Consider the following 23,119-nt stretch of genomic DNA (forward strand, 5'->3'; position numbering starts at 1 on the left):
TTAATTTACTAAGACATTATTTTGATACAGAACTTTCTACTTTCGTGCCTGAAATAATTTAGAAGGCAGCTGGAAAAGAGTCTCCAAATTCAGGGAAATGGAATGTTACATACATAAACTGAAAAAAAAAAATCTGGCTCATATTTTTGTTTACGACATGCCTCAACATATCTTTTGCTTCTGCCAGATCATTTTCTTTGTGCCAAATGCAAGAAGTTTCCAGTGAAGGGAGGCATGTTTTTGAAAAGCTCAGGCTTGTTCTGCCTGATACATTAACTTACAAAAAGCAAGAGGGAAATTTCCCTTTGGTATAGTGTTAAAAATATCTCTCATGAAACTTAAGGAGAGTGCTTTTATGTGTTCAAGATGTCTTTGCATCTCTCCCTGTCCTTCTTGCATCCTGTTCCAGGGTTTGGGTGGCAAACTTGAAAAGAGAAAAGTACAGGAAGAAATTGATGCCATGAGCAACTCTTTAGCTCCTACTCAGAGCAGCATGGAGTTGTATCCATGGTCCCAAAATTGATACCTTATTTTACTTCCTCCCACAGTGTCCATCCAACAGCTGAACTCCTTGCCCTTGCCATATACTAAAGGGGTTCCCCACAAATTATCCCTAGGTGTGCGCTAAAAATAGGTTGTATTTTTCCATAAGAACAGTGTTATAACTAAATCACAGATATGCTGAATAATATTTCACAAAAAGAAAACACAGTCTATAGGAATTTAAGGTAAAAAATATACTGTGAAATTTTAAAAGATGCTCACAAATATACAAGGGAACCAATGTACTAAAATGTACATGTCCAGCAAACACAGATACAATTTTATCAGCCTACATTTGACCTAACACTAAAATGTTAGCAATCCTAAATACTGAATATTTAAGAATAATTTTTCTTGCCTTCTTAAAAGGAGGGCTTTTGGGAGATGATTTGAATATCCCACTTATAAAGTTTCCCAAGGAAGTCAGAAATGACTGCTTCTTTTCCCTCTTGATAAAATATTCTCTAATTTTGATTATAGTGGGCACATGTAACTTTATTGTTTATTGTGCTTTGTAAAGAACAGACTCCATAGTACATAACTTATAGATGGGAATTCAAAAAATCATGAACATCCCACCAAACTATTGGTCCAATTTCTACTTATATTTCTCTAGTAACAGGGAACTCACTTCCTACAGAAGCAGGCCTTCCATTTTTTAGATCTCTCTCCTCTCACTGAGTTGTAGGTTATTTTCCTATATTTCCTCACTTATTACTAATTCCCTTCAGAAAGCCAAAGAACAAGGCAAATCCTTCTTCTTTATGCCAGCCCTCTCAGATCCACAGAGAATGCTAATGTACCAGTTTCTCTAGAGAACAAGAGTATGAGAAAGTTGAAGGAACTGTCCATACTCTTTGAGCTGTGCTGAAGCACATTGGGAATTATTTAATCTTTCACAAAGTTAAAGATCTCTCATTAGACTATATTAAGTACAGGAAAATATACTTTGTGGGAAAAAAAGCATCTTATTTACGTAGAGGAAATCTCCCTAAGATCAATAATGCTGTTTTGTTACAAGGTCAGTGAGTGCATGGGGCTATAGTAAATTCAAATAAATAATCATCCTTACATGTGAAAACAGTTTCTTCTTAAAGGCCACCCTCTGTGTTGCTCGTTCACACATAATCTGCAAAGCTCGTTCTGCCACCCCTACTGTTCTCATACAGTGATGGATTCTGCCTGGTCCAAGGCGGCCTTGGGCAATTTCAAATCCCCTACCTTCACCTGTAAGGAAGAAAGGAAAACATTAAAGTGGCCACAGCCCACTTATTTTGTTATTTAGACAAATCTTGAGAAAACGATGAACTGCCCCCTCAATGAGAATTGTGGTATTCTGGTAGGAAAAAAGTCAGCTCTGTAATAGTGTTCATTATTTATGGAACGTTTGATTTCCATGTTTTTTAAAACTACCACTGCTAAACATTTTAATCCAATTCAGGAACTGTCTCTTGAGAACCAACTATCCATGTATTTTTTAAGTGCCGCAGTGGTTACAAAGATAAGACACAGTCCCTACACTAGGAGTTCAGAATCCAGAAGTAGAGGCAAGGATGCTAGGAATAAGGGATATGGAGGAGAACAAAGAAAGGCAAAGGAGAGAGAGATTGTCTCCTGAGGGAGGCAGCAGGGGCTTGTTGAGTGGATGGGGTGAAGAACACAAAACCATTCTGAAAGAAGTGCCATTTGAGATGTTCTCTGAAGGTTGGGTTGGGTAGGATTTTAGTAAGCAAGAGGATGAGGACATTCCAGTCATTTAATATGCAAAGTTATTTATACTTCTAATGGGTTTATATATAAGACTTGAATTCAGAAAGAACATTGAGGTTTTCTTAGAACAAGTGGAGACCTGAAAGTCATGTTTTAGGAAAAAGTTTGTTGCTCTGAATTGTACATTTTTTTGTACTTAGCGATGTTTTCAATTGATGTGATATATAAAACCAAATCAAACACTTAAATATTATTCCATGTAAAAAAAAATCCACCATGAAAAATGTTGCCTTATAAATGGAGTAGGAGGGAAAAGTATCTAAATCAAAGTATATTTCTTATCTTTTCCAGATTCAGACGAAAATACTTTAGTACACAATACTGGAGAATCATTTCTCCAACTTATCTCACCTAGTATTAAGTTGGTGGCAGGAACTCTTACTTGATTAAAATGAATCTCAAAATGTCCTCCATGAAGATGATCTATAAAATAGAAAATATAATTTTATTTTATTTTTTTAAGATTTTATTTATTTTATTTGACAGACAGAGATCACAAGTAGGCAGAGAGAGAGAGAGAGAGGAGGAAGCAGGCTCCCCGCCGAGCAGAGAGCCTGATGCGGGACTCGATCCCAGGACCCTGAGATCATGACAGGAGCCGAAGGCAGTGGCTTAACCCACTGAGCCACCCAGGCGCCCCTAGAAAATATAATTTTAAAGAGCAAAATGAGTTGACCTGAAAGACACCCCCCCCCCCCCGTCGTTAACTAATTAACTGCTCTTTTGTTGTGTAAAAGTACCCCTCCTCCCCTTGCAATGAAAAGACCCTTCCCCCAGGGTTGAATTCAATGTAACTGCTCTTTTGCCTTTCTGTAACCGCTTGGCTTTTAGGGCATGACACTTGACTCCTGTTTGAACAAGATACCCTCTCCTAATAGCCGGGGCATGGTCACGTAGGCAAGGGGGCTGCATGGTCCCGTAGGTCACGTCGACAGGGGGCTGCATAGTCAGGTAGGCAGGATGTCTTTCTGCCTACCTAAGGTCAAACTTCCCCTCTTTGTTTCTCCTTCCTGCCTTTCTCTTCGCGCGAGGGGGTCTTCCAGGGCCAATCCACTAACACCAAGTATGCCTTTTTTTCAAATGTTCAAATTGTCAGCCAATCAGCCCCATCCCATCCGGGACTTGTATGTACCTGTCTATAAAAATCCTGCACCACCCCAGCCTGGTGTGCTCAGCTAGCAGGAGCTGCTGACCACCCGCAGGCACGCGCTGACCACCCGCAGGCGCCTGCGTAACAATAAAGAACCTCTTGCTGTTTGCATCCTGTGGCAGTGTTGAATTCTTGGGTAAGGGGATCCGCGGGTCTTTAAGACCAAAAAAATTTCATATATAATTAATAATTACTCAAAGAAATTACTCAGAAGTAGGACTTAAGAGCCTTATATGTCAGATATTCCTAGGTAGACCTCAAGCTCTGAACCCTTAGCACTCCATACCCTAGAAAACTCATCAACTGTTCCACTTAGAAGAGATTTTAGAAATCATTTGATCTAGACTTTCAAATTCATTTTCTGAAGTTGCAGAGTTACTAAAATGGAAGGTGGCTTCACAGACCCAAACAGATTATCTTACTATTATTTTATTACTGCTTTTTCTTTGAGACTTCTAATATATGGGGTTCCATAGAAAATTTTGCTTGGAAAGAGAAAAAGGTTCCAATGGTTCAAAAATTAAAAGTGAGTAATGTAATTCAAGTTTCTTATTTTATCATTGTGTAAATCAATGCCTGAAGAGGCAAAGAGCCTCCTACAAGGGACAGAGCAGGCTCAGTATTCAAAAACAAAGCAGTGATTGGACTTTGAGGTATGTTTACTCCCAGTCCAGGCTTGTTCCCTATGTTTGCCTCTTGGAAATGCTTGCATTTGATGGAGACTGGGAACATTTCTGTCTTTACATCATACCGCCTACCCCTCCTCCTGCTCCCCACCCACCCTTCATCAAGTTCTGGAGATAATCTCATGCAAATTCCACACCCTTTTCCTGTCAGAATAGACATTAATAATTGATCTTCTCCACAATTGTTTCTTTTGGCCTTGGGCATGGGAGTTGGAGAGGTGCTGGTGAATCTGTCTCACTGAAAATTCAAATATAGGTTCTGCAATAGAGGTGATTTCCAGGCAATTTAAACTATAAATCCATTTTGGGGGTCTTCAGGCCATTGCTCTGCAACCCAACAGATCCCCATGCACAATTTCCTCTAGTGAGCTTGTTCATCACTGTCTTGAAAATTATGCTTAGTCTGCGGGTATATTCTACAGCTGCATCCTATGGGAGGTGATGACAAATGTTCTCCAAAACTCCAAGTCTTACTTACATCTGGTATTGAACATTTTTATTAGCCATATTCAACTACAAAGACAAAGCCAGGGTCACCACAGAAGATCATATGGATCAGGTTCAAAAAACTTTTCCATAGCATTTACCTGCTGATTTGCTGTAATTTAGTTATTTATGTGTTTGTAGTTATTGCTACTCTCTCCTTCCCCTAGCATGTAAACTCCATGAGGGCACAGATCCTAGCCTATTGTGTTCACTGATGTATTCCAAGCACCTAGAACAATGGTCAGCCCTCAATAAGTACTTGCTGAGTGAATGACCTGAGCAGCAAGGGAACAATGAACAATGAGCCTGAGGTAGGTAGCAGGAAACAAAAGTATCCTTGCTTTTTAGAAATTCCATCCAAAGAACAGAAGGAAGGAAAGTTTTGCATTCAAATCAGTCAAAATTCATTGCTTACTAATAGTTTTTGTAGTTTGATTGGTTAATAAAGCTAAACTTGAAGACAAAAGTGAATTTTATTGGGGTGCCTGGGTAACTCAGTTGGTTAAGCATCCTTGTCTTGATTTTGGCGGGGGTCATGGTCTCAGGGTCATGATCTCAAGCCCCGCACTGGGTTATGCACTGGGCCTGGGCCTATTTAAGATTCTCCCTTTCCCTTTGTCTCTCACCCCCATTCTTGCTCGCTCTCTCCCAAAAAAAAAAAAAAAAAAAAAACGTGAATTTTACTATGGATTACTTAGATTTAATTTTTCTAAGTCTGTTTCATTATAGCATTCTCCAGGATGACAGAAGTATCAGTCTTAGCTGCTGTTCCTTGAATACAATCTACCCTTTCCAAAAAGGAAACAAAATGAAGTCCAGTGTTGCACCACTTCTCTCTCTTTGCTTTATTCTGAGTTCCACCAGCATTTATATGAAGATAGTCATCAGCACTAAAGGACTTCTAAGAATACATCTCCTACATTATAATGCTATCTGTTCCCTTAAGTGTTACTGCATATTTCAGTTGTCCTGCTTGCTAATGCATGCTCATATTGGTTGAGTACTTACCCATGTAGCCAAACACTGACAAAGGCCTTATTATTTCTACTCCAGGTGTGTTGAGAGGGACAAGAACCATGCTGTGTTGTTTGTATCTAGTTAAAGAAAAACAGATGTTAGGGAAAGTGTGCTAAGTGGAAAAATAAAACAGATCCTAGGTGGAGTTGCAATTGTCATTTTTGTTGTTATTATGTAATCATGTAAGCAATGATGTCTGGAATGGAAATTGTGTAAAAGACATACATCAAGCAGAGTTGGATGTTGGCTGTGATCTGGAACAGTAACAATGATTTGAAAATAAGTTAGTTATTTGAGGATTCTCGTTGCTCAGCAATGGAAACTGGGAACTGATACGCAATATCAAATTTTGCAAGACTATCAACTTTGATCTACATATCTAATCACTTAATTACTTATAGACAGTTCTGAAAATTTTAATGTATTTTATAATCTGATCCAAACAGTTCTGAGGATTCAGCAACACTTTCTTTTTATTTATTTATTTATTTATTTATTTATTTATATTTTTAAAAGATTTTTATTTATTTATTTAACAGACAGAGATCACAAGTAGGCAGAGAGGCAGGCAGGGAGAGAGAGGAGGAAGCAGGCTCCCCACAAAGCAGAGAGCCGATGCAGGGCTCAATCCCAGGACTCTGAGATCATGACCCGAGGCGAAAGCAGAGACTTTAACTCATTGAGATACCCAGGCGCCCCTCAGCAACACTTTTTAATGCAGGAAATTACACAGTGAAGAACATACAGCAACACTTCCTGAAATGCTTCTTAAATATTATCTTACAGTGAAATAACTGTGAAACACAAATGTGACATTAATCTCACATTTTATATTATGATTTGTAAGTCCAAATGGTGTATTTAAAAAAAAAATTATTTTAGAGTCGGTGGGAGAGACAGAGGTAGGAGGGGCTGAAGGAGGGAATCTTAAGCAGGCTCCATGCCCAGTGCAGAGCCTGACACAGGGCTCAGTCTCACAACCTTGAGATCATGACCTGAGTGGAAATCAAGATTTGGAAACTTAACTGAGCCACCCAGGTGCCCCGACCAAATGGCATATTTTAAGTAAATTATGTGGATAGAAAGCGCAATTCTTATTCCCAAATAGATCTCTCAATCACAATTATTTTGTTACCTGGTTGCAGAGGCATTTTTTGTTCTTCCCATAACAATTGCAATTGTGCACTTTGGATTTCCAGCTCCTAAAGCAAGGGGGAAAATAAGCAGAATACAACACAAAAAGAAATTTTTTAGTCTGACATTTCACCCTTAAAGTTCTAATCCTTCCAAGTTTATCTTGCAAAAAAATAGGAAGAAAACCCTTAATTCATTTAAAAATGCTTATGTGCTAAACTGCACAGGCAAAGCCAAGAGTGGACACCATCAATAAGAGCTGCAAAAATAACCAGAAACTGATGCCATGAAACAGCTGCAACCCTTAAGACAAAATGACGGCTCTCTCATTCATACTATTTCGGCATGTTAGAAAGGTTGTGAAATTCTTCTAGCGTATTTCCTCCTGTTTAGATCTCCTATTTTCTGAAATATGACCAACAAAGTATTAAATCTCATATGGTTTTAACTATCCAGCCAGTGGCTGAGAAAGACCTCATTTCCCTTACCATGGAGTTGGGTGAAGGTGAGTTGGTCTGAGGATCTCAGTACCTATCCTGACTATACTATTTGGTCAAGACATACTATACTAAGGAGCAGCTGAGGATGATTTACCTGGAGTTGTCTACATATATAAGGCTCTGACTCTACCATCAATAAGCCTAAGTTCTCATTTTTTTATTTATTAAAGGTCAGGAATTTGAAATCTAAAGTTCTTTCCATTTAAATACAAACTTTTATTTTATCACAGTTCACAGCTCTATGGCAATTTCCCAAAGGGGCCTTCTTATAAAAACTACATTTCTTTTTCACCAGTTAAGTCTAAGCCCTGTCCCTCAGGGAAACTACCATTTAATTGGCTTTCTAATTACAAAGCTACACACCACAGGATCAGACTAAGTTAAACACATCTGTACAAAATCTTTAAACAAATTATCAGATTCTTTTTTTAAACTTTTTATAAAAAATGGTTTTAAGAGATTTGAAATCATTTGACCATTCAATGAGAAATATTGGGAATTATTTCAAATACAGCAATGCCCCTTATCCACAAGGGATATATGTTCTAAGATCACCAATGGATGCCTGAGATTGCAATTGGACCAAATCCTATGTATACTGCTTTTTTCCCCATACATACACATATGTGATAAAGTTTAATTTTTAACTTAGACATAGTAAGATATTAACAACAACTAATAAAATAGAACAGTTATAAAATATACTGTAATAAAAGGTTGTGAATGTTGCTGATTAGGCAAGAAACAGAGACCATGGCAAACAGAGATAAAGAAACGGAGGATAAAAGTCAAGAGTAAAGGTAGAGAGAAGGGGTTTACTTTAAACCCCAGGACTCACAAATGAAATTTTAAAATTCCTTATAGTTGAATCTCTGGCTCTATAGAAGAAGCAAATGAAACAGAATTACAGTCATAACTGTACTCTTATTGTGTTTTTGGTATATCTGAGGAGATACTAAACTAAATAAACAGAAAACTATACAGTAGAAATTAATTTAGAATTTGCTAGAGCTCAGAATAGAAACCAAATTGGTAGCCTTCTTATTTATTTATTTAGCACACACGTGACAAGGGGGAGGGGCAGAGGAAGAGGGAGAGTGAAAAAAATTCCAAGCAGGCATCACATTGAGTGAGGAGCCCTACTTGAAGCTTGATCCCACAACCCTTAGATCATGACCTGAGCCGAAATCAAGAGTTGGACATTCAACCAACTGAACAACCCATGCTCCCCTTGATAGCTTTTCTAAAACCAACTTGGAGAGATTCACGAATGCAGAAATTTGTTTGTCCCCCATTACTCCTGAGATTCCATTAAAATAAATATATACGTCTGTTCAGGTTTTCTATTTCTTCTTGGTTCAGTTTTGGTAGTTTATATGTCTCTAGGAATGCATCCATTTCTTCCAGATTGTAATTTGCTGGTGTATTAGTTACTCATAGTATGTTCTTATAATTGTTTGTATTTCTTTGGTGTTTGTTGTGATCTCTCCTCTTTTATTCATGATGTTATTTATCTGGGTCCTTTTTCTTTTCTTTTTGATAAGTCTGGCCAGGGGCTTTATCAATCTTATTAATTGTTTCAAAGAACCAGCTCCTAGTTTCCTTGATCTGTTCTACTGTTCTTTTGGTTCCTATTTCATTGATTTCTGCTCTGATCTTTATTATTTCTCTTCTGCTGGGTTTAGGCTTTATTTTCTGTTTTTTTTTCCAGCTCCTTTAGGTGTAGGGTTAGGTTGTGTATTTGAGACCTTTCTTGTTTCTTGAGAAAGGCTTGTATTGCTATATACTTTCCTCTCAGGACCGCCTCTGTTATATACCAAAGATTTTGAACAATTGTGTTTTCATTGTCATTTGTTTCCATGAATTTTTAAAAATTCTTCTTTAATTTTCTGGTTGCCTTATTCATTCCTTAGTAGGATGCTCTTTAGCCTCCATGTATTTGAGTTCTTTCCAACTTTCCTCTTGTGGCTGAGTTCTAAAGCATTGTCATCTGAAAATATGCAGGGAGTGATCCCAATCTTTTGGTACTGGCTGAGACCTGAAATGTGACCCAGGATGTGATCTATTCTGGAGAATGTACCATGTGCACTACAGAAGAATGTGTACTCTTGTTGCTTTGGGATGTAATGTTCTGAATATATCTGTGATGTCCATCTGGTCCAGTGCGTCATTTAAAGCCTTTCTTTGTTGATCTTTTGCTTAGATGATCTGTCCATTTCAGTGAGGGAGGTGTGAAAGTCCCTTACTATTATTCTATTATTGTTGATGTGTTTCATTGATTTTGTTATTAATTGGTTTATATAATTGGCTGTTCCCATATTAGGGGCATAGATATTTACAATTGTTAGAACTTCTTATTGGACAGACCCTTTAAGTATGATATAGTGTCCTTTTTCATCTCTTATTTAATCTTTGTTTAAAATCTAATTTGTCAAAGGATTGCCACTCCAGCTTTCTTTTGATGTCCATTAGCATGGTAAATTGTTTTCCACCCCCTCATGTTAAATCTGGAGGTGTCTTTGGGTCTAAAATGAGTTTCTTGCAGACAGCATATCGATGGGTCTTATTTTTTTATCCATTCTGATATCCTGGGTCTTCTGATTGGCATTTAGCCCATTTACATTCAGGATAACTACTGAAAGATAAATATTTAGCGCCATTGTATTGCCTGTAAGGTAACTATTTCTGTATATTGTCTCAGTTCCTTTCTGGTCTGTTACTTTTAGGCTCTCTCTATAACCAGTAAGGAGACTGATGCAGTCAACAAAAATCTCCCAACAAACAAGAGCCCAGGGCCAGACAGCTTCTCAGGGGAATTCTACCAAATATTTAAAGAAGAATTAACACCTATTCTCCTATACTGTTCCAAAAAATTGAAATGGAAGGAAAACTTCCAAACTCATTTTATGACGCCAGCATTACCTTGATCCCAAAAGCAGACAAAGACCCCATCAGAAAGAATTACAGACCAATATCCCTGATGAACACAGATGCAAAAATTCTCACCAAAATACTAGCCAATAGTATCCAACAGTACATTAAGAGGATTATACAACACGACCAAGTGTGATTTATTCCAGAGCTGCAAGGTTGGTTCAACATCCACAAATCAATGTGGTATAATACATTAGTAAAAGAAAGAATAAGAACCATATGATTCTCTCAATAGATGCTGAAAAAGCATCTAACAAATTACAATATCCTTTCTTTTTTTTTTTATTTGACAGAGAGAAATCACAAGTAGATGGAGAGGCAGGCAGAGAGAGAGGGAAGCAGGCTCCTTGCTGAGCAGAGACCCCGATGCGGGACTCGATCCCAGGACCCCGAGATCATGACCTGAGCCGAAGGCAGGGGCCCAACCCACTGAGCCACTCAGGCGCCCTACAATATCCTTTCTTGATCAAAACTCTTCAAAGTGTTTTGAAGGGAGAGGGTTTTGAAGGGAAAGGGATAGAGGATCCATATCTCAATATCATAAAAGCCATCTATGAAAAACACACAGTGGATATCATTCCCAATGGGGAAAAACTGAGAGCTCTTTCCCTAAGTTAGGAAAACACAAGGGATGTCCACTATCACCACTGCTGTTCAACAGAGTACCAGAAGTCCTAGCCTCAGCAATTGGACAACAAAAAGAAATAAAAGGCATCCAAATTGGCAAAGAAGTCAAACTCTCACTCTTTGCAGATGATATGATACTTTATGTGGAAAATCCAAAAAACTCTATTCCAAAACTGCTAGAACGCAAACAGGAATTCAGTAAAGTGTTAGGATATAAAATTAATTCACAGAAATCAGTTGCATTTCCATAAGACAGAAGACAGAGAAGTTAAGGAGTCAATCCCATTTCAAATTGCACCCAAAACCATAAGATACCTAGGCAAAATAACCAAGGAGGCAAAGAATCTATACTCAAAAAACTATAAACTACTCATGAAAGAAACTGAGGAAGACACAAAGAAATAGAAAAATGTTCCATTTCATGGATTGGAAAAACAAATATTGTGAAAATGCCTATGCTACCTAAAGCAATCTACACATTTAATGCAATCCCTATCAAAATACCGTCAACTTTTTTCAAAGAAATGGAACAAATAATCCTAAAATTAATATAGAATCAGAAAAGACCCCAGATAGGGGAATATTAAAAAAGAAAACCAAAGTTGGCGGCATCACAATTCCAGACTTCAAGATCTATTACATAGACTTTAAGCTCTGTAATCATCAAGACAATATGGTACTGGCACAAAAACAGAACACAGATTGATAGAACCAAAGAGAGAGCCCAGAAATGGATGCTCAACTCTATGGGCAACTAATCTTTGACAAAGCAGGAAAGAATATCCAACAGAAAAAAGACAGTCTCTTCAACAAATGTTGTTAAGAAAATTGGACAGTCAAGTGCAGAAGAATGGAACTGGACCATTTCCTTACACCACACACAAAACAGGCTCAAAAAATGGATGAAAGACCTCAAAGTGAGAGAGGAATCCATCAAAATCCTTGATGAGAACACAGGCAGCAACCTCTTCAACCTCAACTGCAGCAACTTCTTCCTAGAAACATCGACCAAAGGCAAGAGAAGCAAAGGCAAAAGTGAACTATTGGGACTTCATCAAGGTAAAAAGCTTTTGCACAGCAAAGGAAAACAGCCAACAAAACCAAAAGACAATGGACAGAATGGGAGAAGATATTTGCAAATGACATATCAGATATTTGGGCTAGTATCCAAAATCTATAAAGAACTTAACAAACTCAATACCCAAAGAGCAAATAATCCAATCAAGAAATGGGCAGAAGACATGAGCAGTAGGCAGAGAGACAGGCAGAGAGAAAGAGGAGGAGGAAGCAGGCTTCCTGCTGAGCAGAGAGCCCGATGCGGGACTCGATCCCAGGACCCTGAGATCCCAGGACCCTGACCTGAGCCGAAGGCAGCGGCTTAACCCACTGAGCCACCCAGGCGCCCCTGAATAAAGTTATTTTAAAGCTTGGGGTCTGTAGCTTGATAACTAGCTTCCTATCAGTGACTCTAAACTGAATCCCAGGCCTCCTCCACCAAAAGTTTCTTTATATAATTTCCACCTAGGAAGGAAACATGGCTGGGAAAGAGATCTGTGAAAAACTCCATTTACCCTTGCTTTTCTCTTAAGTATGCTCAGAAAACCAAGAATCTGTACTACGTGAAGAGAACCTGCAGCATTAAAGAGAAATGACTGACCAAAATAAATAAACTGTAAAACTGACCATAGAGGAACAAAATAAAACAAGAAACAGAGAGAATCTAAACAAAACAAAACAAATGAGTTAAACCAAACAAAGAAATTCTAGTTGGTATAATTTGAGAGATTCAAATGTATTACAGCCATAAAACCAGAAAAGGATGTTGTGAAACAGGAACAACCAAAGAACAAGAAAATAAAAACTCTTAGAGCTTAACATATGACTGCTAAAGCATAAAGTTCAGTAGAAGCACTAAAAATCAATTCAAGAAAATTTCCCACAGGCAGAGGAAGAAGTCAGAGACCAGAAGTACGAAAGCAAAGAGAAGAGACACTTGAAGCAAAAATATAAAATCTAAGATCACAGTAAAAGAGGTCTAAAAAAAGAGAAAATAGTCCAAAAAAAGAAGAGAAAAATAAAGGGAAGAACTTATCCCTGAAACTTGAAAATTCTCTAAAACAAAACAAAACGTCTTCAGATTAAAAGGGCCATTGACTGGCAAGAAGAATCCATCTCTAGGCATTTCAAAACATCAACTATAAAGAGAAAATCCTAAAGGGTTTCAAAAAGAAAAAAAAAAAAACAAAAAACAAATAACAAGCCACCTCTAAAGGAATGAGGATTAGACTTGCATCAGATTTCTCATCAGCAACAAGGGCTGCTAGATAAAAGAGTTCAATCTAGAATTCTAGGGAGCCTGGGTAGCGTAGTGGGTTAAAGCCTCTGCCTTCGGCTCGGGTCATGATCTCAGGGCCCTGGGATCAAGCTCCACATCCGGCTCTGTGCTCTGCAAGGAGTCTGCTTCCCCCTCTCACTCTCTGCCTGCCTCTGCCTACTTGTGATCTCTGCCTGTCAAATAAATAAAATCTTAAAAAAAAAAATGTTTAAAAAAAATCTAGAATTCTATACCCATCCACATACAAATCTCTGTCATGGCAAAATAAATATCTACCTATTCAGACACACACGATCTCAGATTTTATTTTAATTTAATTTAAAATTTATAATTTATAAATATATTATAATTTTTAATTTATAAATTTATTTAATTTTAATTTTATTTATTTTAATTTTATTTATTTAAGCATTTTTTCTTAAAAAGAATACACTCAAGCAAATAAGGAAGTAAAAAAAAAAAAAAAGGTCATAGAGTGCAAAAGATGAACAATCCCAGGAAAGTAATATGTAAAAATTCCAGGATAACTGTACTGAAATATGCCTAAAAGATAATCAGTCCAGACTGGAATAGGCAGTCTCCAGAAAAGGGAAAATTCAGTAGAATTACGGGTACAATATAAACATACATGTGTGTATGTTTAAGGGGGAGGATATATAATATAAAACAGGTAAATAATGCAGTGAAAGAAAAATGGTAACTAGAGATTCCAGGAAAATAATTTTTTAAATATACAAATGAACCATGATGCCATATTTTACTTGGTTTTATATTTGGCTCTTCATTTGGTGAGTAATTTTGAATTTTGTTTTGAAGACTCTAGATTCTATTATAATCCCTTCAAAGCATGTTGATGTTTTTGTCTTATTAGGCTCTTAGGCAGAGTCAAACCGCAGAGTCTGTCTCAGTTTAGGTGGGGTGAGAGATCAAATTTTAGTTTATTCTTTTTATTCAGCTGCAGGTGCTTTGAGTCGACTACATGATTTTGATTCAGGGCTCAGCAGAGACTTGGGCAAAGTTTACAGGTGAAACCTGGAGCTCTCCTTTTATCGTTCTCTACCTTCCTGTAATACGCAAACTACAACCTCATTTTTGAGCAGTGATGGCGGCTCTAGGCACTGTCTTCTAGTTGCTTAGAACACAAAGATCCAAGTTTTCTAGAGAAGCTTCAGCTTTCTCAAACCACACTGTGTCCTCAAGCCAAAGTCTAAAAATGAAAAACTTCTCTTTTGCTGTCTCATCTTCCAAATTTTGACTCTGCTACAAAATCAGCCTGCTTTGGGTCACTCCCTAGCATCAAGTAGTTGTTTGTTTTGTTTTGTTTGTAGCTTTTTAGTTGTTATCTATGAGGTCGATCTTAGGTGGTAACTCCACTGCACAAGAAATGAAATTCCCTTAGAGTTTTGGCCTTTAAACTTTGCCAAAACCAAGTTTTTGCACAACCAGTATGGCAGTTTCTTATATATTCACACACCTATCATTAGTTTCGGCTAATGTTTTAGAAATGCAATGATCACCTCAAAACATGATCATACAAAAAGCAGAATTAGAAATCTTAGCTCTAAAACTTTAAAACCAATAAAACCGAGAGTTTAAAATTCTAATCCCCTCTGTCCTATATTGTGAGTTATACATGTAAAGTAAAAATGTATTTAAGATTAAAATATAATTGTTTTAAAACAATTTCGGTTCTGGGGCACCTGGGTGGCTCAGTGGATTAAGCCTCTCCCTTCGGCTCAGGTCATGATCTCAGGGTTCTGGGATCATGGACCCCGCATCTGGTTCTCTGCTCAGTGGGGAGCCTGCTTCCTCCTCTTTCTCTGCCTGCCTCTCTGCCTACTTGTGATCTCTCTCTCTCTGTGTCAAGTGGATAAATAAAATCTTTAAAAAAACAAAAAACGAAAAAAGCAATTTGGGTTCTTTCAAATTTAATGGAATCTACTTTCAATCAGTTCTGACTGGACTCTTTAAAATAAGGATGTTTCAGGAGCTACATTTGCCAAATTTTAATGAGAAAAGATCCTACCATTCACATATTTCAAAATTAAGTTTTTTTTTTTTTAAAGATTTTATTAATTTATTTGACAGAGAGAAAGATCACAAGTAGGCGGAGAGTCAGGCAGAGAGAGAGGAGGAAGCAGGCTCCCGCTGAGCAAAGAGCCCGATGCGGGGCTCGATCCCAGGACACTGAGATCATGACCTGAGCCGAAGGCAGCGGCTTAATCCACTGAGCCACCCAGGAGCCCCTCAAAATTAAGTTTTAAAAAGTCTCAGATCAGGGCGCCTGGGTGGCTCAGTGGGTTAAGCCGCTGCCTTCGGCTCAGGTCATGATCTCAGGGTCCTGGGATCGAGTCCCATATCGGACTCTCTGCTCAGCAGGGAGCCTGCTTCCCTTTCTCTCTCTCTGCCTGCCTCTCCGTCTACTTGTGATTTCTCTCTGTCAAATAAATAAATAAAATCTTTAAAAAATAATAATAATAATAAAAAAATAAAAAGTCTCAGATTATACCATCAGTGTGAATCCACTTAACTATCCTTGCTTGTTGAATCATATTTGAATTTCCAAATTGTGTATCACTGTTTTATAAGAGTGTGTCCTGATTTTTATAGGTCCTAATATATAAAAAACTGAATTCCACTAATCTGAGGATCAACCTGAAGAACATTAGGATTATTAAATAACAGATTATCCATACTGAATTATGGATCTTAACTGCAACTTCTTCTTTTTTTTTTTTTTTTTTTTTTTTAAGATTGTATTTACTTATTTGACAGAGAGATCACAAGTAGGCAGAGAGGCAGGCAGAGGGGGAGGAGGAAGCAGGCTCCCCTGCCAAGCAGAGAGCCCAATGCAGGGCTTGATCCCAGGACCCTGAGATCATGACCTGGGCTGAATGCAGAGGCTTAACCCACTGAGACACCCAGGCACCCCTTAACTGAAATTTCTTATCTGAAAATGCTGGGCTGGGGATTTTTTTTTTTTTTTTTTTTTAATATCCTTGACTGGTCCTGGCTGTGCAATAATATGCAATTGTGCTTTGATTCTTAGAAATTAGAGAAAAAAATTTTTTTCCAGAGATGCTCCCTTTTAAATTTTCAAGTGAGTATTTTTCTAGTTAGAGTTTTTGAAGTTTTAGTTGTAGGAAGCCTTGAGGCCCACAGGCTAATAAAAGGGTCAGGTCATTTGCTGTATATAATCTACATTGTTTCCATAGTGAGAGTACTTCAAAAATCAGATTAGGACACAATGACACAATTTGGGGTTTATTCGCACTAGAGATCTTTTCTTTCTCTACTTTCTATCCTGGTAATCAAGGACATTTTTGATAAATCTTTTAAGGTTCTGTGGATTTTAAACTTAGATGACCAGTAGCTAAATCTTTCAAAAGCAAAATCTTTTCTATAATTCCCTAAACCTAGCTGAAAGCCCTCTTTTTCTAACACCCAGAATATATTTTTCTCTAGTATTTTCCAATAGCACTTCCTGTCTTGTTCTTCATGAAAAATTGTGCCACAGTTTTAAGTAAGTGCTTAATAGATTCCAGAGATTAGGTAAATTTTGAAGAAAGTCAAGAAACAAGGCAAATAATTTTTTGATTCTGCCTCATTCAATCTAATATGGAAAACAATTCAGATTTTAAAAAATAAAACTTCTAAACTGGCTCTTCTTTGGGGGGGGTCATTAAGTAGAGGAAATAAGGGGAGTGGATAGGTTGTAAATTTTAAGATACTTTGATTTAACCTTGATGTGTCAGAAAATGGGAAAGACCCCTCACAAATATATCATCTCAACTTAGCTACAAGCAGAATTTGGCAGGTGCAGCAGCTGAAACACATCCTTCTTCTAAATAGAGCTTTTGCTCTTTTTTATGATTACGACCTTGGACCTTGAGATCAAGACCTGAGCTGAGATAAGATTTGGACGCTTAACCGACTGAACCATCCAGGAGACCCTCTTTTTTATTACTTTAGTTAACGAACAGGATACCAGACATTGTGGATGAAATATATTAGAGGAAATCCGAATAGGCCAGGAAACATTTAAATATATCTGTTGTGTCACAGGCTTCCATGAATGAAAATAGATGGCACATGTAAAATAATTGTTTTTAATTTAGACTCTGATATTTCAAGGCTGTTCAAGTGCCAAAATCAGGCTGAAAATCACATCTCCCTGATATTTGCTGGTCAGTTTTAATTTTTTAGGCTCTTACAAACCATATGGTTATCAAACAAAATCATTCTTTAACTCAAGGAAAAATGTCAGGAAAAAACATGACCATTGGGATTGAGTCCTGCATCATCGGGCTCCTTGCTCAGTGGGGAGACTGCTTCTCCCTTTGCCTGCTGCTCCCCCTGCTTGTGTTCTCTCTCTCTCCCTAACAAATAAATAAATAAATAAATAAAGTTTGTTTTAAAAAATGTTTATCTACAATCCTACAGTTAAGAAAAAACTTCATGGGATGCCTGGGTGGCTCAGTTGGTTAAGCAGCTGCCTTCGGCTCAGGTCATGATCCCAGCGTCCTGGGATCGAGTTCCACATCGGGCTCCTTGTTCGGCAGGGAGCCTGCTTCTCCCTCTGCCTCTGCCTGCCATTCTGTCTGCCTGTGCTTGCTCTCTCCCCCCCCTCCTCTCTGATAAATAAATAAAATCTTTAAAAAAAAAAAAAAAAAAAGAAAAAGAAAAAACTTCATTAGGGAAGCCTGGGTGGCTTATTTGGTTAAGCATCTGCCTTTGGCTCAGGACATGATCCCAGTGTCCTGGGATTGAGCTTCACACTGGGCTCCTGGGAGCCTGCTTCTCCCTCTCCCTCTGCCTCCTGATCCCCTTGCTTGTGCTGTATCAAAGAATAAATAAAATCTTTCAAAAAAAAGAAAGGAAAAAAATCCAATATAGTGTGCTCTCTTGGAATATGTGTTATTTTTAATGGGGGGGAAGCACCCTTTGAAATTCACTTATTCTACCTCCAGAAAGGTTTTACACAGTAATTATGCAATCAGTGTTAAATGCTGGACTACTTCTGTCATTGTTACAGAATGCAGTTGGATCAAAATCAATTCCAAATAGATCAGAGTTGAAATTATTAAAAATTTAAATAATCGAGCCATAAAAAGCTAGAAGAAAAAATAGTATTTATGAAATCTCTGTCTGAATGGGGAAAAAATTTTAAACCTTAAAAATGATAAATGAAATCAAAAGAAAGACATTAATTGTGCCATCTACATAAAACTACTGTACATTAAAAAGAAAAAAAGCCAATCAGGGGAAAATATTTCATACATGGCCAGGAAGAAGAGGGGAAGAGTACTGAATCTGCTACAAGTCATTTAGAAAGCAAAGCTAGTCAAATAACTCATTCTATTGGCAAAGTTCCATGGAGATAGACACTTTCATTACTGATGGGTGTACAAAGTAATATCCCTAGATAGTATAACTTGGCAATATCCATCAAAATTACAGATTCAATTACTCTTTGATCCATCAAACCTACTTCTGGAACTTACCCTACAGATATAGTTGTTCCTGAATGCAAAGACAGGTGCACAGGATTATTCACTGCAGTAGTATTGTTTTGTATTTGCAAAGAATTAGACATTAACCAATATCCATCAATAGAAGACTATTTAAATATACTGTGCTGTGTCCATACAATGGAACCCAACCAAAAAGACTAAGAAACTCTTCTATGCACTTACCTGGAAGAACTCTACAACTATCCTATACTGTGAATGGTAAGAACACTACCTTTTGTGTAAGAAATTAAGTCCAGTTTCCCACATTATCTACAAAGATGCTTTCTATAACATCATTTGTAATAGCAAAACACTAGAAACACTCTGCAAGTCCTATAATAGTTGAGTGGGAAGACAAATTATGATCTATACAACAAAATATTATTTAGCTACAAAAATGATATTTATAGGGATGCATGCATGGCTCAGTTGGTTAAATGGCTGCCTTTGGCTCAGGTTGTGATCTCAGGGTCCTGGCATTGAGCTCCACATCGGGCTCCCTCCCCAGTGGGGAGTCTGCTTCTCCCTCTCCATCTGCCCCTCCCCACCTGCTCATGCTCTCTCTCACTCTCTCTCTCTCAAATAAATAAATAAAATCTTCAAAAAAACGACATTTATAGTGAACCTGGAGTAACAGAAAATGTTAAGTAAAAAACTCACATACAATATTAATATGTAATATGCACACTAAAGAGAAGTCATGAGATTATCTAAATGTTCAATGCATATCTCAATATCAATTTTCAATATAAATTATGTTGAAAATATAACATTATATTTTCAATGATAATTCAGTATATAGTTTAGTCAGATTGCTTTCCCAAACATCTGTCACTGAGCAAAATGGTACTTCAAGAGGAAGGCTAAGAAATGGGTGTGGAGAGAGAGATTCTTCAGGAATGAGGGATACTGGTATGTTAAGGCATTTCATGGAGAGAGTTAATGGTGAGCAGCTAGTTGCAATCATAAAGATTCTGTTCTTAGGGATATGAGAAATAGGAGACAAGTACCAAAAATGGGGGAGGGGCAAGAAAGAAACAACTTAGCACTTTGGTAAGTTGCTTAGGGTAAATGATGCTTTTCCCTAATCTCCAAGCTATATGATTGCCTTTCCTATCTTGTCAAGACTCCCCTATCAACACCACCTCTTCTAGTTCTGTCTGGGAGAAGGAAAATACAGGAAAAGGCCAGGCAATAAACTAGTTTCACCTTACTGCATGTGGTATATACGACCAAAAGAGGTTTGATCTTTTATCTGTTATGCCTGGGTATGTGTGTGAATTAGCAAAAAAATGATGTGTGATTTTTGAAAGATATAAAGATTATAGCATTATAACTGATCATAATCCTATTTACAAGAAAGCATGTGATTGTTGGGGAGTATAAAATAAAGGAAAAGAATACTTTTAAATACATTTTAAAATTACCAGGATTCAAAGGGTGCCTGGGTGGCTCAGTCATTAAGTGTCTGCCTTCGGCTCAGGTCATGATTCCAGGGTCCTGGGGTCAAGCCCTGCATCAGCCTCCCTGCTCAGTGGGAACCCTCTCCCTCTGCCTGCCCCTCTCCCTGCCACTCTGCTTGCTTGTGCCCTCTATCTCCATCAAATAAATAAATAAAATCTTAAAAAAAAAATTCCAGCTTCACTGCTAAACTTGTAAGTCTGTGGAGGATAAGTTAAACTTTGATTGACTGAATCATTCACTCATTTATTCATGTATTTAATTATTATTCAGTAAACTGGTACCATAAGTAAGGCACACAGCTAAATGTTGAGGATATAGCAGGACACATGATTGCTATGGAAGATAAAAAATTTTACTAAGTACTAATAACAAAATGAGATAGTACTATAGGAGTAAAATGTATACACATCTGATCTAATCTAAAAGGGTTAAGGAAGGCTTCCTGAATTAAGTAACATTAAGGTTAGACCTGAATCTGAATCCTAAATAGAAGTAGCTAAAGTGGAGGGGGGGAGGAGTATCTAGATAGGAGTAATAGCACTGAACAAAGGCTCACAAGTCAGTATTGCATCTACATATAATATAGATAAATTGAAGAGATTATATGATTGTTAACTATGGAGGCTGCTGTTATAGATGAGTCATAAAAGAAGCATAGCATCAAGGGGAAGTAAAATGGATCAATAATCACAAGGGAAAGTAGGATTATTTATTAATTGAAAATACTGACTATTTGCCAGGCACTATTCTAGGCACTTCGGATATATCATTGAAGAAAGGAAATAAAAGCCCTTGCCCTGATGAAGCTTATATTCTAATACAGGGCAAGAGATAACAGCAAACATAATACATATTATATAGTAAATCAGCAGAGAATCAGTACAATGGTTAAGCTAGATTGGAGTATAGGTGGGTGAGGGGTATTTTAAATAGAGTAATTAGGGATTGCCTCAGTGAGGAGGTGATGGTGAATGGACAAAGCCTTGAGAGATGAGGGAGTACGGTTTGCAAATATTGAGAGGAAACACATTCCAGACAAGCAGAAAAGCCAATACAAAAGTCCTAAGAAGGAATGTGACTGGTACATTCCAAGGCAGAAAGAAAGTTGGTGTAGCAGACCAAACAAGCAAAGCATAAAGTAGTAGGAAAAAAGGTCAGAGAGGCAATGAGGGATGGAGGCAGAACTTGCAGGATTTTGTAGGCCTGTCTGAGAATTTAGGGGAAGGTTGCCTGTTCACAAAATACTGCTCTAGTATATATAAGATCAAGAACAAGAGGTAAGAGAGGAGGCTGGGAAAAATGGCAGAGTAGGGGCACCATTGTTCCATGTTTACAACTAGATTTCAATCACCTGAGTAAATATACCTGAGAGCTATCTGAAGAGAGGCAGAACAAACTCCACAACTAAATGCAGAAAAGAAGCCACATGGAAGAATTTAGGAAGAATAGAAAATGCAGTTGGGAGCTCTCTGCAGGAAAGAGGGAATTGTGGGTGCAGAGAAGAGAAAGGAACATGGAGCCCACATGGGGAAAACGAATCCCCATAATATCTGGCCTTGAAAACTGGAGGGGCTGAATTCCATGAGTTTGTACAACCAGTGAGACTTGGAGCCTAGAACTTTAGAAGTCAGTTGACTCAGCATTGGGCAAATGGGTAGAGGAATGATAGCTGGGCCCCCCACCCTTAAAGAGACAAGGGCTGGCCGAGAGGCAACATAGAAGCAACAGTTTGCACAATGAGAGGGAGCTCTGTTTATACGACTTTGGTGTGTGTTGAGGACTTCTCTGGGAATGAAGGAGTTGGTAGGTGCCATTTTCCTCCCCTCCCTGCAAACACAGAGCCGTTTGTGGGAGATGGTGCTACATAGATACTTGCTGCCTAAGCTGCTAGCAATGCAACCACCCATAAGTTCTCCTGGAACACTTGCCCAGTCCAAGGCTGCTGGCTTCAGCCCCGGCTTCAGCACAGATTTTGTTAATGCCTCCGCACTTCAGGATGTCCAGTCTAGGACTAGCAGCTCAGAACAAACCTGCTAACCCCGCTGTCCTGCCTCTAAGCCCTTCTGCAGTCATGTGCCCTCAGAACGAGCCTTCGTGGGTCTCACTAACATCACAGAGAGCAAGTGCAGCCCACAACAGGCAGAGATTCAGGGTAGATGTCTAGACTGAAAGGAAAAGTGACTCGGACACAATAGTAGCATGCAAGTGACACACACAGGTGAAGTATTATAACTGATTCTGATAAATAGCAGACACTGCACTGAGGGCACTACAGTAGCTCTTCTTCATAAAGCCACTACTTTCAAGAGCAGCTGATATAGCTAACTTTCCTAACACAGAGAGACACACAGTGAGGTAGAAAAATAAGGAGACAGAAAAACACATCCCAAATGAAAGAATAAGATAAAATCTTAGCAAGAGATCTAAGTGAAATAGAAATAAGTAATGGGCTTGATAAAGAATTTAAAGTAATAATCACAAAGATACTGGACTTCAGAAATAGGTGGAGAACATTAGTGAGATCCTTGACAAAGAGATAAAAACTAACATATCAGAAATGAAAAACTCAATAAAGAAATTTAAAAAATAATAGGTGAAATAAATAGTAGGTTATAAGAAGCAGAAAAGGTATCAGTAACCTGGAGGACAGAGTAATGGAAAGCAATCAAACTGAAAAGGTGAGAGACAAACAAATACTGTATAATGAGAATAGACATAGAGAATTCAGTGACTCCATCAAGCATAATAATATTCACATTATAGGGATCCCAGAAAAGAGAGAAAGGGAGGCAGAAATGTACTTGAAGAAATAAGAGCTGAAGACTTCCTGAATCTAGGAAGGGAAACACAGATCCAGATTCAGGAGCCACAAAGATTCTCCCAACAAATTCATCCCAAGGAGGTCCATACCAAGACATACAGTAATTAAAATTGCAAAAAACAAAAACAGTGATAAGGAA

General features: G+C 37.9%; 1 protein-coding gene across 2 annotated transcripts in view; it reads right to left on the bottom strand.

Moving 5' to 3' along the window:
* The window catches only part of ACAD11 (acyl-CoA dehydrogenase family member 11), a 92,814-nt gene that overhangs the window by 11,148 nt on the left and 58,547 nt on the right, over positions 1–23,119 (bottom strand). For both annotated transcript variants that reach the window (XM_059162616.1, XM_059162617.1), the window contains 4 exons: positions 6,788–6,854; positions 5,644–5,729; positions 2,665–2,736; positions 1,616–1,770 (listed from right to left, as the gene is read on the bottom strand). In XM_059162616.1, the coding sequence (XP_059018599.1) occupies positions 1,616–1,770; positions 2,665–2,736; positions 5,644–5,729; positions 6,788–6,854 (380 nt within the window). The remainder of the gene's footprint in view (positions 1–1,615; positions 1,771–2,664; positions 2,737–5,643; positions 5,730–6,787; positions 6,855–23,119) is intronic.

This window comes from Mustela lutreola, chromosome 2 (genome assembly GCF_030435805.1).
Source record: "Mustela lutreola isolate mMusLut2 chromosome 2, mMusLut2.pri, whole genome shotgun sequence".
Lineage (NCBI taxonomy): Eukaryota > Metazoa > Chordata > Mammalia > Carnivora > Mustelidae > Mustela > Mustela lutreola.